Raw genomic sequence first — 17,002 nt, forward strand, 5'->3', positions numbered from 1 at the left:
CTGCCAGTGGAGAGGCATGCCGGTGTTATGAAAAAATATATATTTGTTATATATATATTTTTGGAAGGCAGGGGTTTTATCCTCGAGAGAAAAGGAAAGCAGACTGGAAGGATGTCCGATGCTGCAGCAAAATTCTCTTCTGTCAAAATTTTCTATCTTCTATCCCTTTCTCAATTTCTATCTGTGAAAAATAAGTATAAGATATAGGGTAGTAATATAGTTTAGGAAAAACTTAGAAGTGTAAGATTGTGTAGGAAAAAATAAGTAAGGCAACTAGACAGAAAAACTCTTCAATTTTCTAACTTTGGGGGCTTTGAAAGCAAACTGGGGAAAAAATCTTACTTTGGGCTTTATGGGTAGTAAAAAAGCTCTTCTTTGAGCTTATGGGGAAGAAAAAGTTTCCTATGGAAGCTTTTGACCTGGGGACAGCTGAAATGCTAATTCCAAGCAGCAGGAGAAAGTAATTTCTCCCTGAGGCAAAAATGGGGGTGTAAGAAGTCAAAGTTTAAAGTTGGGAAGTTTTGGGAAAAGTTGGTCTTTCTCCTGGGGGGAAAGAAATCTTTCTCTTAAGCTATAAAGCTTTTCTTGGAAAATTTGGGGGGAAAAAATCTCTCTAAAAAGCCTTAATCTTTCTCAAAAGCTCTCTTAAACTTAAAAACTAAATTTGTCCTGAGAGGACAAAAATTAGAATCACCTGAAGATATTAGTATGGGGACCACCTGTGATTAGCTCTAAGGGAAAACAACAAACCTCTTAAGACAGCAAAACCTCTAAGTTCTCTTTCAAGCTTTAAAAATCATCCCTGCAATGCAGGAGGCAAGGACAAGTTTCTAAAAACCCCTTCTAAGCTCTGTCTCTTCAAGCTAGTAAAAGACAGTGGGTCAGAGTACCCTAAGGGAAACGCTTGGGGAGAGTGTGGGTGAAGAGCTACAGAGAGCCCAAAAAGGGCAGGAAACTTGACCTGAGAAAAGCAAAATAGTCAAGCTTCACAGTTAGAGCTGAGCTGAGGCAGCAAAGGTTTTGAGTGAGCATTTCAGAATGAAAAGGTGCTCCTAATCCTCCTAATGCAAAGATCCCCTGAAGCAATGCAAACTGTTAGCATTGAATCCTCGATTCTGACCAAAAACCCAGAGGTGACTGGCCAGCATCTCTGAGTTGGAGTGCATTTCGGGGATACTAGGGTTCTTGCAGTTGTAAACTTCCTGGAGCACAGAGCTGAGGCAGGAAGGTGCAGGACCCAGGGGAAGATTGCTAATGAACAAACAAAGCTAAGGCCGGTGGGAACGGCACAGTTGTCTGCTTTCCTACAAGTCCCAGGTTTATAGGTCCACAACTGCAAAAAGAAATCTGAGAAAAAGCTTCCTATCAGAGAAAGGACCTTTCTGGGAAAACAGTAAAGCTGAACTGTGTCTGAAGCAGTCGTGCTGCCGAGTCAGAATGCTGTCTGGGGAAAGAGCCCAGCCAGGGCAGAACAGAACTATCCAGGAGTAAAGCTTTCTTTTCTGTCAGAGAAAGCACCTCTTTGAGAAAGCTTTGTTTCAACTGACTTCTGATGAGATGAGGGAGGGTAGCCCTAAGGGGTGATTGCCTTTCGCTTAAGCTCTGTCCTTGGGCAACCAGACAAGCAAACACAACCCTCTGGGGGACTGGGCCAGGTGAAGGCCTGATGAGGCAAAGCACCTGTCCTAATGGGAGTTTAGAAATGGCAAAAACCTCCCTTGTTAAATTTTTCAGTCTGTACGCAAACCACACAGACCCCGGGGGAAAAAAAAAAAAACAAACGGACAAAAAGCCCCTACCTTCAGTAGCAGGGAAAGCCGCCACTGTAGTGTCAGAAACTGTTTCTGGGGTAGAGGGGATAAACTGAGACCAAACTGGGAACTGTCTGGGAGAAAGACTCTGAAGAAACAGAGGGGACAGATTCCTCCCCAGAAAATGCATGACCTAACAAAGCTGCTAGAATTTGAGGCAGATTCAGGGGGAGAAAAAGAAAGCCCCTACCTCCAAAGGCAGCTAGCAGAGGTACAGAGCCGCAGATAGCTGAAGCTCTGCATCTGGGAAAGGAAGGAGCAAGCAAAATGAGATAAATCAGTGGGAGAAAATCTCTGAAGGAGCTATGGAAAAGCTGTTGTAAATGATCTTGTTTTTCACTGACTGGCTAAAACAAACACAAGCCCTGAGGAAAGTTGCTATCAGAAATGGCAGCCTCAATGCTCACTAACGAGGCAGGTGTGGTTCTGATCGGGGGTCCAGTGTCAGATGAAGGAGAGACACCTGTTAAAGCCAGTTGAGGAGAATAGAAACCTCCCAATGTGCCATAGCTGAAAATGTAAAATGCTTGTTCAAATCTTCCGTTGCAAAAGCAAAAAACTTTGTTCAAACCTCCCGGGCAAGAATTTGGAAGCAAGTCTGGTAAAAAGAGAACCAGTTGACTCTCAAACCCGATAAGAAATATGGGAAATGATATAAGGGACTGATATAAGGAACTGATATTATTATGGACTGATATAAGGGAAATGCATTCTGGGAAAGGTAGTTTTTCTGCTAAAGATGGCGACATTGCCCTGAAACACTTTTGTCAGCTCTAAAATTAAAATACAGCTTTTAAAAGAAAAAGGGGAAAAGTCGTCTAAGGGTTTAAGTGTCAGTTCCAATGAAAAATTGAAAGGATACGGAACTAGGTGCTTCGTGGTTTGGGGCGCCATTGGTAAAATGCCTTATTTACCCTAATAGCTGTGCAAAGTTTTTACGGCAGTTGGATGATAAAAAGCTACCTATAAGAGCAAACAAGTCACTTTAAAATCCTTAAAATACCACCTAATAGCTGTGCAGTTTTTGGTGAAGAGCTTTACAGCAGCTAAATATGGTAATTTCACCCTCAGTGTGAAGTGAAGTTTTTCAGTAGAGCAAACCAAAAGTACTGCTGTGATAGAAACGTTTGTTTGAATTGAAGCACTTAGGGTAGCTACTATGAATTTGGGTGAAGGGACAGCCTCTAGTTAAAAACTGTCTACCGCTGACAGTGCATCTCTGCCAGTCCGGAACGGCTGAGAGAACTGGCAACTTTTGGGTGTGGCTTCGTCCTGAGAATGTTACAATCCCCTAGCAACAAGTATCACAACTCTATAATGGCAACACTCACTAAATTCCAGTGCTTTATAACAAAGCTAACTATAAACTGTAAACTTTAGAAATGATGTATGTATTTCCTGTCTAGTTAAGAGAATCTTTCTAATAGAGATGGTGATAATTAAGAGTAAGAGGTAGAAAGACGAAAATAAGATATGTGAGTTTGTAAAAATTCTGTCTTGTTAGATCTGTGTTAAGAAATCTTTAGGTGTTTGCTAAGTTAGATATATGCTAATGGTAGCCTATATAAGTTTGTAAAATAGACCTATAGAGTTCCTTTAAGAATATAAGCTTGTAAGAAGTATCTAAGGTAGTCTTAAGACATGTAGTAATAAGCTTGTAAGATGCTAGTTGTAAATGTAAGTTTAAATAAGAAATAAGATGGAATGAATATAAGTATATAAGAATTAATAAGAAATATATTTGCTAAAGTAGTTCTATAGTTTCCTTAAAGTATAAATAAGTAGATGTTAATATGTGAGTTTGTAAAAATGTGTAATGTTGAGTGAGTTTATGCTTAAGCACATGTTATGTGAGTTTGTGAAAAAGTGTAAATGTTAAGTGTGAGTCTATTAATGTATATGGTGAAAACACCTGAGACACAGGAGATAGTGTCCTAGTAGACTGCAAGGTAGGCAGTCTGAATGGTTTCAAAAGCTCCAGAAGCCGCTAAGAAGCTAAGAATGGCGGACGCCAGAACCAGCACAAGGCATGGCAGTTGAGATCCGTGGAATATCAACGCAGCACAGAAAAATCTGAGCTAACAGCAAAAACGGTGCAGTTTAAAATATTACTATAACTAAAAAGGTCTGTCTATGAGAACAAAAGTTGCAGAGACACTTGTTTGAACAAAAATTAACTGCAAAAAGTTTTGGTTGAAAAACGTTTCTTCATATTTGGAAGTGAAAGCCTGATACCAGAATTTATTTCTTGTTTGAACTTTTTGAATTTAAAATGAGATAAAATTACAAAAACATTTTGGTTATGGATTCCTTCAAATTTGGAAGGCTAGTACCAATATTTATTATTTGAATTTTGGTACTTAAATGAAATGAACAATAGAGATTTCATTGCAATGGGACAATTTTGAGCTTACTTCTAGTAATGACCTAGGAACAGTTTTCTGGAATTGGGTTAAAAATGGAACTGTTTAAATGAAGAAATGTATTTCTACTTAGAATCAAGATGCAATTTTGTGTATGCATATATGCTTTATTAACTGGAGATTTATGAATTGTTTTGTGGAACTGTTTATGTAAAAATGGAATTACTTATGGAACTGGTTTTGTGTTACAAATGGAGCTGTTTAAACAGAAAAGTTTGGGTTTTCTAACTAGGCTTGAGATTTTGCTTAAAAATTATAAAGAAAAGGAGGAGCTATGAGATTGAATTATGTTCACAGAAACCTATTGATATTAATGCACCCTGGCTTTGTGGAATTGAGGAAATGTTTAAGTTTGATGTGAATACATCGAAGTTTTTCCTATGTTCTGTTAACAAGAAAATTCAAATGACTGAGTTAAAGTTGTAAGACGGAGAAAATTGTTAACTATTATATAGCACCATATATACTAATTCTAATGGTTCTGTTAAGAGTTTGTTTTGAGTTGTAAGATTGAGAGAATTGTGACTATGTATAGCAATATTTATGTTAACCTGTTAATGGTAATGATGAAGCTAAGGGATTCTGTAAGTTTGTAGTCGCCTTAAGAGTTTTGGTTTAGAAAGGGCTTGAGGCAGCTAAGACTGCTGTGGTCACCTTGGACCTAATTCAAAAGAGAAATGCCATTTATATCATCCTCTACTCCCATACTGGGAGGTATAACAGCTATGGAGATTGCTGTAAGCCATTAATAGTTATTTTTTTATATATTAAGAAGGGGGGACCTGTGGGAGCCCGTTCTGGGGTTCCTCGTGGCTTTACTCAGCAGGTCCGAATAGAGGATGATCAGGACCACGGGCCTGAGTGCAGGTGTCTGAGATGCTCTGCACTTGGCTGTACTGGGGGAGGAGGTCTTTTGCTCCACCCCTTGGCGTCTCTATAAAAACCCTGGGCCAGAGACAGTCGGGGCCCATTGGAATAGGTTCCAGGCCCTCTCGAGGCTATCCTTTATTTTCTATCTGTTTATCTCCGCAAGATTCTCCGCTATAAATCCTTCTATCTAATATTTCCTGCTGATCGCACTCAAGAAAACTCTGGGAAGCTGTGGGGGTGGTGGGTAAATGCCCCACACTTACTGTAGTTACAAAGAAAGGGCCAACCATTTTACTATTTATCTCAAAAGATAATGTTAGAAGAATCACGAATCTAAACTTTTATATATGAAAAAGAACCGGTCAGCTCTATTTTAAATCCTCAGGGTGCACACATATTCATCAACAGTTCTTTATATCAGGAAGCAGAGGGCAGAAATGGGGACAAGGATTTAAACACTGCCTTTGGTCACCAAACCGTCCAAGCAAGAAAGGCACACCAGCTAACAATAATCGGGCTGCTTTGTTCTTGTTCCCTGACCTTAAAGAGTTCCTCACTCAACTATGTGCCTTTCAAAAACTTCAGATTTGTCTTTTTGGGTTTTTCATCTTAAAGCTATTAGCAAAAACAACTCAGTCTAACTTTATTTTCAAAGCTTTGTTTCAGCTATGATGCACTGGGAAATCTGTGAACACATCTCCCAACTTAAGATTAAAGGAATTTAAACTAGCTGGGCTACTGGGACTCGGTTGTTTTTCTTAATCATTAACATAAGCCACAGTCTATATGGCTCCTCAATAGAAACTCATGTGTTCTAGCTGTGTGACACTTTCTTATTTTATTGTTTTATCCTCTGCATCCTACAGAGGCAATGTTTTATCCTACCTTTACCTATGTTAATTTTTCCACTAAAATAACCTCTATCACAGTGCCTTACTATATTTATTACAAATCCTCAATCATCAAAATCCTGTTTAAACTAACACTATTATTGTATAAGATCATTGCTTCAGTTAAAAAGTACAGCTTAGGAAGAAGTCATCTTCATAATAATCCACAGGTAAAAATGCCCAGTAAAACAGGACATTTCCAAGAGATGATCATACTTCATTAAGGGCAGTGGGGATCTCTCCACACCCATTCACACCGTACCAGATACCAGAGAAAAATGGCAGTGACAGACATGCAAAGACACAGCAGTAGCAAGAAATATTCTAGTGCTGAGGCTCTTGGGGCCTTGCCTATCCAAGATTCATCCACCAGTGCCTTGCATGCTGGTGGGCCAATCCCCTGAAGTCAATTGCCATCTGCTACTCCTCTGACATGGCCACTGATAGATACACCTTTAATCTGGGCCACACCTTCTGCCAAAAGCCTATATAAGGACAATGGAAGAAGGAAAGCTTGCTTCTTCTTTGCCTGCCTGCCCTCGCCTTGCCAGCACATCCATTCCTTCACTGGTATTGGTGTCTAATTCTCCAGGATTCCAGCATATACAGAAGATCAGCTGAGACACGCAGCCTCAGGGGACTGAGCAGCTACTAGATTCTTGGACTTTCCATTCACCACTAGCCATTGTTAGATTAGCAAGACTATAGCCTGGAAGTCATTCCAATAAATTCCCTTATATATATGGAGAGAAATTCATACCAAAATTTCTATGACTATAGAGAACCCTGACTAATATACCACATAAACACCAGGCAAGTGAGAAGCCTGCCTGTAATTCCACCCTCAGAAGGTGGAGATCTCCAGAGCATGCTGGTTCCCAACATAAGTCATGCCAGTGAACTGTGATTGATTGAGAGACCCTGTCTTAAGAAGAATAGGTGGGAACTGCTGAGGTTGTTCACTGGGCAGGGGCACTTGCCACCAAGCCTGATGAGCTAGGCTAACTTTCTGGGACCCACACAGTGGAAAGAGAGCCATGCACCCTCACCAACTCCACCCCCCACACCCACACCCACACAGAGAGAGAAAGAGAACAAATATTTCAAAAGAATAAGGCAAGCCGGCGATGCTGGCACACGCCTTTAATCCCAGCACTCGGAAGACTGAGGCGGGCAGATCCCTGTGAGTTCGAGGCCAGCCTGGGCTAGAGTGTTTTCCAGGAAAGGAGCAAAGCTACACAGAGAAACCCTGTCTCAAAAAACCAAACAAAAAGAATAAGGCAGAGGAGTGATTGAAAATGATTCTAGACATCAACGTTGGGCCTCCATACACACCCATCCACAAGTGCCTATACAACCTACACTCCCATGCCCAAACACATGCACACCACTTATACACGCATGGAAAAGGAAAAGGAAAAATGCAAAGTTGAAAGCTGACTTCTGAGTTAACAAGTATTCATAACATTAATCATTCATTAACCAATTAATGAAGAACTGTGAGTTCAGCTGTTCCCATACAAGTGAGTATTAGGGAGACTGACAAGGCCATAAATTTGGACACACCCTTGAGTGTGCCAGTTTAAGAAAGAGAGTCCTCCTAAGATTTCATCACAGATAGAAGCAGATACAGAGATCCATAGCCAAAGAACAGGGCAAGCTTAAGGAATCCAGTCGAAGAGAGAGAAGAGGGATTCGATGAGCAAGGGCATCAAGATCATGATGGGGAAACATGCAGAGCAACCAAACCAAACTAGTGGGAACTCATGAAATTCAGATCAACAGCTGTGGAGCCTGCATGGGACTGGGCTAGGCCCTCTGCATAGTGAGACTGTTGTGTAGCTTGACCCGCTTAGGGGGCCCCCTGGCAGTAGGATCAGAATCCATGCCTGGTGCATGAGCAGGCTTTGTGAAACCCACTACCTATGATGGGGCACTTCACACAGCCTTGAGGCAGGGGGAGGGGCTTAGACCTGCCTCAACTGAATGTTCCCCCCCATGGGAGACCTTTCCTTCTTGTAGGAGGGAATGAGGGGTGGGCTAGAAGGGGAGGCTAGAGGGGCAGGAGGGGGGAAGAGGAGGATCTTTGATTGGTATGTAAAATGAATTAAAATTTTTCTTAATAAAAAATAATAATAATAAAATAAAATATAAAAAATTTCATCATAGAGACCAGCATCTACTCACCTTAGCACTGGATGTGAAGTAAGACTTGGGAAACAGTTGTATGGGAAGATGTGTACTCATGAGACGTGGTCCAGCCTGGTCTAGCAATAGTTTCTGCTCATCTTTAGACTCAAGCCCTGGAGACCTGGCAAAATTTTTGACAGTTTGGACCCGAGTAGGGTCCCCTTTGGAGACAATCAGACTGACCATTTCAATCATCCAGTGTGTTCCTGGTTGTGGGAAAATGAGAACAATCAAATTACATTACATTATCATAGTAAAGAAAATGTTTCATATGTTGAATGATGAAGGTATTTGTATTTGGTTTTATTCTTAGGTTTTACTTTTGTGTTTTCCACTTGTATACAAGCCAGCAGACTTCCATGTGGTTTCATTGTACTTTTTAATCCTGGTTAATCCTTCCTCTGTTCCTGAACTCCCATCTCCCCTTATATCTCTAATTCTCATATCATCCCTGTTTAAAACTTTTCACCTACAGTAATACCCCTCTCTACTTTCCTTTTGCCTGTGTTCTATTACGCCCTCCACCTTTAACCCACCACCACCACTGCTGGTTATTTTTATGTTTGTTTGTTTGTGTCAATGTGACATAAGCTAGAGTCATCTTGGAAAAGGAAACCTCAATTGAGAAAACGCCACCATCAAATTGGCCTGTAGGGAGCCTGTGGAGCACAGTCTTGATTAATGATTGATTTGGAGGAACCAGACCACTGTGGGCAGTACCACCCTGGGCCAGTGGTCTTAGAATATAAGAAAGGAAAGCAGGCTGAGTAGACCAGGAGGAGAAAGCCAGTAAGCAGCACCCTTTGATGGTCTCTGCTTCAGTTCCTGCCTCCAGGTTCCTACCCTGTTTGAGTTCCTGCCTTGGCTCCCAAAGTCAAGGACTTACATTGACATTACAGATGGTTGTGAGCCACCATATGTAGATGCTGGGCACAGGTCTCTGCAAGAGCAGAAAGTGCTCTTAACGGTGTAGCCATCTCTCCAGTCCTGCCCCTCATTAGCTCGTATTTTCTCCACTCACATTAAATTTAACAGAAATATTAAAAGATGTATAAATACTGTGACAGAATATAATATCAATATTGCACAATTTTATCATTTTAAACAAATCTACCTCTTCAACTGGATATCATATCTACATGTTGACTCTTGTGAACATCACTTTTTCTAGTTTTTTTGAAACAACAATCTATACCGTGAGTGGCGTACCACATCATCTCATTTATCTAATTATAGCTTTATATAGATTTGTCAAACTTTCTTCTACTTACCTATTTTCCCCAGGTCTATGTACCTGTCTAATCAGATCTGAACAGTATAACAAAAATTCAAGAGATATGCTTGGTTATTGGTAATGAAGGCACAAGCAGTCTGATTGCTCTCCTACCATCCCACCTCATACAGGGTTATATGGAGTACCATAGACTTACCAGGGCTTTATGAAGACATTAGCAGAACAAAAAGAGATGAGAAATCTTGTATCCAAGATGACTGCATGAAAAAGGGTTTAGTCATCCCTCCTGACCCACCCTCTGGTTCTGCCTTGTGATAGCATAAACCACATTAATTTTGTTTTAACTTCTATATTAATTTATGTATCTATTTGCAACCGCTTGATTGAATTCTGTGATTATTACAACTCTCAACTGGACAGAAACTGGAAGTACTTGGGGAAAGTCTTTGGTTTTTTGTTTGTTTTTGTTTTTTAGTTGGGAAAACACTAGTTTCTTTTGAGACATTCACCTCTACCTATTCTCACATCTGAATACAAGTACACCAGGAAAGAAAGAAAGTATATCACTTGAAAATGGTCCTTTGTGTTAGTATTAAGGCATGCACTTCTGAAAAATGAAAAGATGCTCATAATACTGAATGTCAGAAATAAGCAATTGATGTTACTTCTTGTTTTATGGGGAAAAAAGAGCAAGCTTTCTAGAATGTCTAGTTAAAGTATTTTAATCAATGGTTTTGAAACCAAAAATACCTGGTTTTACTCCAAGCCCTTTCTTTGGTAGCTTCAAGAGGCCAAGCAAGATACTTATCTTCTACAAAGCCCATTTTCTTCAAAATGAGTCATAATGCTTGCTAAAATTTTCATCCCTGTTTCTATTACCCATCTCACAAAATCTTTTTTTAAAGTGCTGGGATCCTTTCATGTAGATGAAAGTGAGATGAAAGAGGTGAAAATATTTTAAAGGACAGGATTGACAAGGTCATGAGCTTTGCTTTAGATGTGCTGACAATAAGATGATCTGAGAGTTATCCCAGTTGGGAGAGGGGTCTAGAGCTTTGCTTAAAGCCCCAGCATTTACCCCAACACCCTGTCCTGTCAGCCTGTCTTCTTGATACTGTTCTGGATGCTTTCTGGTTTCATGAACTCACTTCAAGTTTTCTCATCCCTCCAGGGAGAAAGTCTTAATGAGAAATTATCTGGATCAGGTTGGTCTGAGGGGGATTGTCTTGGTTGTTAATTAGCATAGGAAGCCCCAGCCCACTGTGGACAGCACCATTCCCTAGACAGGAGTTCCTGAGCTATATGAGACCAGAGAAGGCAGGCAGAAAGTCGCAGTCATTTCTATATGGACCATGGATATAGTGTGACTAGCTTGCTTGCTTTTCAGCCTTGAATTCCTCTCAATGATGGATTGAAACCTGCATCTGTAAACATTAATAAACTGTTTTCTCCCCAAAGTTCTGTCTTATCAGGGTATTTCTAATGAAGACACTAACTCTCGAAGTACAAATAATTATTGTCTGAAAATGAGGTGACATGAATGAGAAAGTGTGCTCACATTCACACACCTGGAAATGGCAGAGCCAAATGGAAATCAAGCAGTGTTCAAGTCTTGTCCATCTCAGTGTCTGACAATTAGTGAGAGTGAGCCCTGCCCATTCTCAACATTTCCCATCCCCAGGATGAGAGAGAAGCTTTGTGTTTCTTGAGAGCACCCCGAGATTTAGAAACTGACAAGAGCAAATGGATACCTGCAAGAGGTACCTTTCCCTGGGAGACACAGTCATGAAATATGATGGGCTGAGCTAATTATTAATGACAGAATAGTGATGTGCAGTTGACTTTTCAGTTACACAGTTACTTGATGTAGGGATCTGTGCCTCAGGACCAGCCTAAGACCATGTTAGATAGGTAAGTAGCATATAGGGTGGTAGATGAAAGATAGATAGATAGATAGATAGATAGATAGATATAGATGATAGATAGATAGATAGATAGATAGATGATAGATAGGTAGATATGTAGATAGATAGATATGTAGATAGATAGATATATAGATAGATAGATATGTAGATAGATAGATAGATAGATAGATAGATAGATAGATAGATAGATAGATGATAGAGTCTATCTCCAAGTTTCCTAGCATACAACTTCTAATATCATGTAATCTCTGAATTAGCGAGGTTTTCTGTGCATAAAAAGTGGCCCTGCCCCATAAATAGGCCAAGGATATAAGCTGGTCACCTGAATCCATGCAACAGAATTAGAGGGTTGGGATTTTTCAGCCCCACTCCCTAACCTATACATAGGGAAGGCAGGCCAAGGGTTAAGTTGATCATAAATAGTCAGTATTTGTTTTAAGCTATGTTTTTCTTCTTTTATTCTTTTATAATTTCAAACATATAATTTACTTTGACCAATATTTTAATCAGTCATCCCTATTTGTGCCTCCTAATATCCCCAAAGGACAGGATTTTAGGGAACTGATGTGTGGAAAATTTCATAAGCATTTTTGGTGGAAATATAAAATAGTGTAACTGACATGGGAAAAAGCATACAGATTTTGGTGATTTGGATAGGAATGGACCCCATGGGCTCATATGTTTGAACGCTTGATCTCTAGATAGTGGAGCTGTCTGGGAAGAATTAGGAAGCGTGCTCTTGATGGAGGAGATGTGGGCCTTGTTGGAGGAAGTGTCACTGAGGCTGGGCTTTGAGATTTCAAAAGCCCACCCAAGGCCAGTCTCTCCCCCCACCCTCTCTCTCTGCCTGCAATTTGTGAATCAGATGTGAGCTCTCAGCTTCTGCTACAGTGCCATGTATGCTGGTCTGCCACCATGCCCCCTACCATGATGATTATGTACTAACCCTCTGAAACTGTAAGTAAGCCCTCAAATAAATATCTTCCTTTATAGTTGCCTTATCCATGGTGTCTATTCACAGCAATAGAACAGTAACTGGGACATAGGTTAACCCCCCCAAAGTTACACATACACACACACACACACACACACACACACACACACACACACACACTTTTCTTACCTGATCTAGGGAAGCTCACTATAATGACATCATCATCTTTCACCAAAAAGTTCTGAGCAAAAGACAGAGACTCCACACTATGGAAGTCAGACAGCATCTGGATCCCCTCAAACAAGAAGATATTGTCAGTCATCTTGACACAGTTGTAGGCTTCAGTGAGGCTGCCCAAGTGGCCTGGCTCGCTCAAGTGTTGAATGGAAGTGGCCCGTATATGCTCCAGAAGAGGCTGCTAAGAGCCAACCTGTCAAAGCAGAGCAATGAGCAGTTCTCTAGAGTTACCAGAAGAACAGAACTTATACAGGTGTGAGAATTAAGATGGGTGGGATTTGCAGAGTTACATAATTAAATGTGACAAACCTTTCACAGTTTTCAAGCAGTGTTGCAGTGATCTTTCTGGAATAAGCAAGCACCCCAACAGCAATGAGAGTGTCACTGCTGACTGAAGCTGAGATAATTCCTGAAAGGTTTTGGTCCCAAGTCCAGTTTGCATTTCCACTTTATACTCTAATATGACAAGCGTGGGCAGTCAAGCAAGCAGGATTCTACAGAAGCTATGTGGCTGTCAGCAGGTCATTAAGAGCAATGACCCTTTTTTTCAGTTACATTTTGGAGTCATTTTGTTCCATTTGAAGTTATTCTTGGTAAATAGGCCATACAAGTAGAGCTTTAAGTAACTGAGAAAATAAGCTGTGGTGATAATCTAATTGTACTGAATTATTATTTTGATTGTATGTTAATAAATAAAGTTGTCTGGGAGTCAGAGCTATTAGAGCCATAGCAAGAGTGTGGCGGTGGTGGCACACGCCTTTAATCCCATAGATATCTGTGTGTTCAGGGTCAGAGCTATTAGAGCCATAGCAAGAGTGTGGCGGTGGTGGCACACGCCTTTAATCCCATAAGATCTCTGTGTGTTCAGGGATACAGCCAGCATTGGAGACATATGCCTTTAAGACCTACGGGGCTGTACATTCAGACAGTGACGAGGCAGTCATGTGTTTGGGTTTACAACCAATGAGAAGGCAGAACAACATACTTTAAAAAAAACAAACTGACAGGAAGTAGGTCTCTTTTCGCGAAGCTGGGACAGCAGGAGGAAGGGTGAGATTTTAGCTCTGAGCTCTGACTTCTCGGCTTTCTCTTTTACATTGTTTCTGTGTTTCTTATTTAATAAGACGGTTGGTTACATCTACATCTGGCGCCCAACGTGACAAGAATCCATTAAAAACCGCTTGGCTTGACGGCAGGTCCGCTTTCCCGCAAGGGCGGCAGGCGGTGGCAGGCGGCAGAGGAAGCGGCAGGAAGCGGCCGGCGTCTTAGTCCGAGCTGCCGGCGTCCTAGTCTGAGCTGCCAGCTTCCTAGTCTGAGCTGCCGGCTTCCTAGTCCGGGTAGCAACTTCTAGCCCGGGCCTAGGTCTGTGAGCAGCTTGCCTAAAGCCGGTGCTACAAACAACTCAGACCTGCCCTGCCGAACAGGGCCCTGCCTGTAAAGCCAACGCACGTGGTCGGAGCTTAAGGAAGCCAGACCCAAGCCTTGACTCGGCACAAGAGGGAACACGTGGCTGCATTTAAGCTTTAGCCGGCTACGCTTTCTTGTGCGTTCTCTCTTTTCTCTCTCTCTCTCTCTCTCTCTCTCTCTCTCTCTCTCTCTCTCTCTCTCTCTCTCTCTCTGGATTTACACCTGGGACACTAGGTGGCTGCTTTGAAAATCCCCTCGGATTTCTACTGTTCTACGCAGATTTGGTAAGTCATAATATATCAGATATTTTAAAGGAAACTATCTAAAAGAGAATTTTTTTCCACATTAAAAAACAAATGGGTTTTATGTGTACATTGGAAGAAAATTGGTTTTTGTTCGAAATTTTAGGCAGTCTGGCAATGGAACAACTATATAATATTAGTATTGGTGGAATTATGCACCTTATCACTATAATTATCCACATTTTAATATTTAAAAAGATAGTCAATTTAAGTGCCAGGATAACAGCTTTAGAAGAACTTGTTAAACCTGTAAAAATTCAGACAGAAGAAATTAACAGTGAAGTTGTTTCAAGTCGGGATCATAAGGTTGCAGAAAGAAAGCCTGTTTTCACACAGTCACCCTTAATTTATCCTGTAACTGTACAGCAGATGCCTGATCAAATGGCTACACAAAATACTTGGGCTCCAATTGAAATGTTGGATTTAAAAAGGTTTAAGGAGGCAATAGTATCTTATGGCATGCATTCCCCATATGTAAAGCAAATGTTAAACACTTGGTCAACATATAATAGGATAGTACCACAGGACTGGCGGGACCTCGCACAAGGTGTTCTGGAACCCAGCCAGAGACTTCAATTTCTGACTTGGTTTAAGGAGGAGGCTAAAAACATAGAAAAACAATGGAGGGATAAAGGAGTACAAGTTTGCCAGGATCAGCTTATGGGCGAAGGCCAATATGCTTCAGCACAAGCACAATGTTTATATGATGTCCAAACCCTAATTTTATGTCGAACGGCAGCCTTGAATGCATGGGACAAAGTTGAGGAACCAGGAAAAAAATCTGAGTCATTTACAAAGGTGAAGCAAGGCCCAAAAGAGTCTTTTACAGATTTTTTACAAAGACTGGCTTCAGCAGTAAAGAGAACGGTCTCGGATTCAGAAGCTGGTAAGGCAATAATTGAATCTTTGGCCTTTGAGAATGCGAATGCAGCATGCAAAAGAATAATCAGGCCATTAAGGGCAAGATCTGCACCTATGGAAGATTGGATTAGAGAAACAATTAATGTTGAAGCTGATGAGCATGATGATACATGGGTAGGAGAAGTAATTTCAAAAGGTTTGAGGAGTGTTAGATGTTTTGGATGTGGAAAGCAAGGACATTTGAAAAGGGACTGTAGACAGGTCATTTCCAGAAACAATGTTTCTTCAAGGAACAATGGCAACAGAATGCCCCTTCCTTCTGGAGTATGCAGAAGGTGTGGTAAGGGAAAACACTGGACCAACGAATGTAGATCAACAAAGGACAGACAGGGTAATCCTTTGCCTCAGTCTTCGGGAAACTCCCAGAGGGGCCTCAGGCAGGCCCCCAGTGCAAATCCAGTTCAAACCTTTCCTGCAGCCATAGAGGAAATGCCTGCTCTGGAGAGCGATTAAATAACCAAATGCCTATTGGAATAAATCATGCTGGTCAGAATGATGAAACAGAGAGAATAGAAAATTCAGGAGAAAACATAAAGAAAATTTTTTGGCAAACTTCTATTAATGAACAAAGACCAAAATTAACGATAAAAATAAATGGTGTTTTGTTGTCTGGTCTGGTAGACACAGGTGCGGACGTTACCATAATTGCACCAGAATTTTGGCATCCAACTTGGCCTCTTCAGGAGGTAAACGTTCAACTGTTAGGAATTGGGACATTATCTCAGGTGAAACAGAGTGCAAGATGGCTCGAATGTATAGGTCCAGAAGGACAGAGAGGAAAATTAAAACCATATGTGGCTAACATAACTATGAACCTGTGGGGTCGAGACTTGTTGCAACAATGGAATACTCAGATTAACATCCCTCCAATCTCAGAAACAAATCATAAACTAGCACATGTTACTGAGAGAAATATTAGAAGATATTGTTCTAATGAGTGGTCACCAGCCATCCATATTATACAAGAACAGGGCACAATAACTGATGATCTTCCAAAGACACCAACAGCTCTACCTTTAAAATGGTTAAGAGACAAGCCTGTATGGGTCCAGCAATGGCCTTTAACAACAGAGAAACTCCAGGCTTTAGAAGAGCTGGTAGAAGAACAGTTAAATGCTCAGTATATTGAAGAATCAACCAGCCCTTGGAATTCTCCTGTATTTGTTATTAAAAAGAAATCTGGTAAATGGAGAATGGTAACAGACCTTAGGGCAATTAACAAAGTAATTCAGCCAATGGGCTCTCTACAATCTGGGATGCCTTTGCCTACTCTGTTACTAAAAGGATGGCCTCTCATAGTTATTGATTTAAAAGACTGTTTCTTTTCAATACCCTTACAAGAAAAAGACAGAGAAAGATTTGCTTTCACAGTGCCTACTTATAATAATTCTCAACCGGTTAAAAGATTTCAATGGAGGGTCCTCCCACAGGGAATGTTGAATAGCCCAACTCTGTGCCAATATTTTGTACAACAGCCATTGGAAGTGATACATAAAAAATTTTCCTAAATCTATAATTTATCATTATATGGATGATATTTTACTAGCTGACTCAAATGCATATACTTTAGAAAGAATGTTTGAAAAAGTAAAGAAAATTTTGCCTTGCTGGGGATTACAAATCGCTCCTGAAAAGATACAATGAGGAGATTCCATTAATTATTTAGGATATAAAATAGAGCTACAAAAAATTAGACCCCAAAAGGTGAAAATTAGGAGACATCGACTACAGACTCTTAATGACTTTCAAAGATTATTTGGAGACATTTCTCATCTACGAACTATTGTGGGGGTAAAAAATGATGAACTGAATAATTTGTTCAAAATCTTAGAAGGTGACAAGGACTTAAATAGTCCAA

At 40.6% G+C, this 17,002-nt stretch overlaps 1 protein-coding gene across 3 annotated transcripts in view; it reads right to left on the bottom strand.

Moving 5' to 3' along the window:
- Positions 1-17,002, bottom strand: part of LOC121827594 (3-beta-hydroxysteroid sulfotransferase-like) — a 30,773-nt gene that overhangs the window by 7,782 nt on the left and 5,989 nt on the right. The window contains exons 1-3 of one of the 3 annotated variants that reach the window (XM_076571543.1): positions 12,824-12,908; positions 12,467-12,707; positions 8,182-8,390 (exon numbers count right to left, since the gene is read on the bottom strand). In XM_076571543.1, coding sequence (XP_076427658.1) covers positions 8,182-8,390; positions 12,467-12,599 — 342 coding nt within the window. In that variant the 5' untranslated portion in view covers positions 12,600-12,707; positions 12,824-12,908. Of the gene's footprint in view, positions 1-8,181; positions 8,391-12,466; positions 12,708-12,823; positions 12,909-17,002 lie in introns of those variants that run through there. The other 2 variants (XM_076571542.1, XM_076571546.1) reach the window with 2 other exon arrangements.

This window comes from Peromyscus maniculatus, chromosome 1 (genome assembly GCF_049852395.1).
Source record: "Peromyscus maniculatus bairdii isolate BWxNUB_F1_BW_parent chromosome 1, HU_Pman_BW_mat_3.1, whole genome shotgun sequence".
In the NCBI taxonomy this organism is placed as follows: Eukaryota; Metazoa; Chordata; class Mammalia; order Rodentia; family Cricetidae; genus Peromyscus; species Peromyscus maniculatus.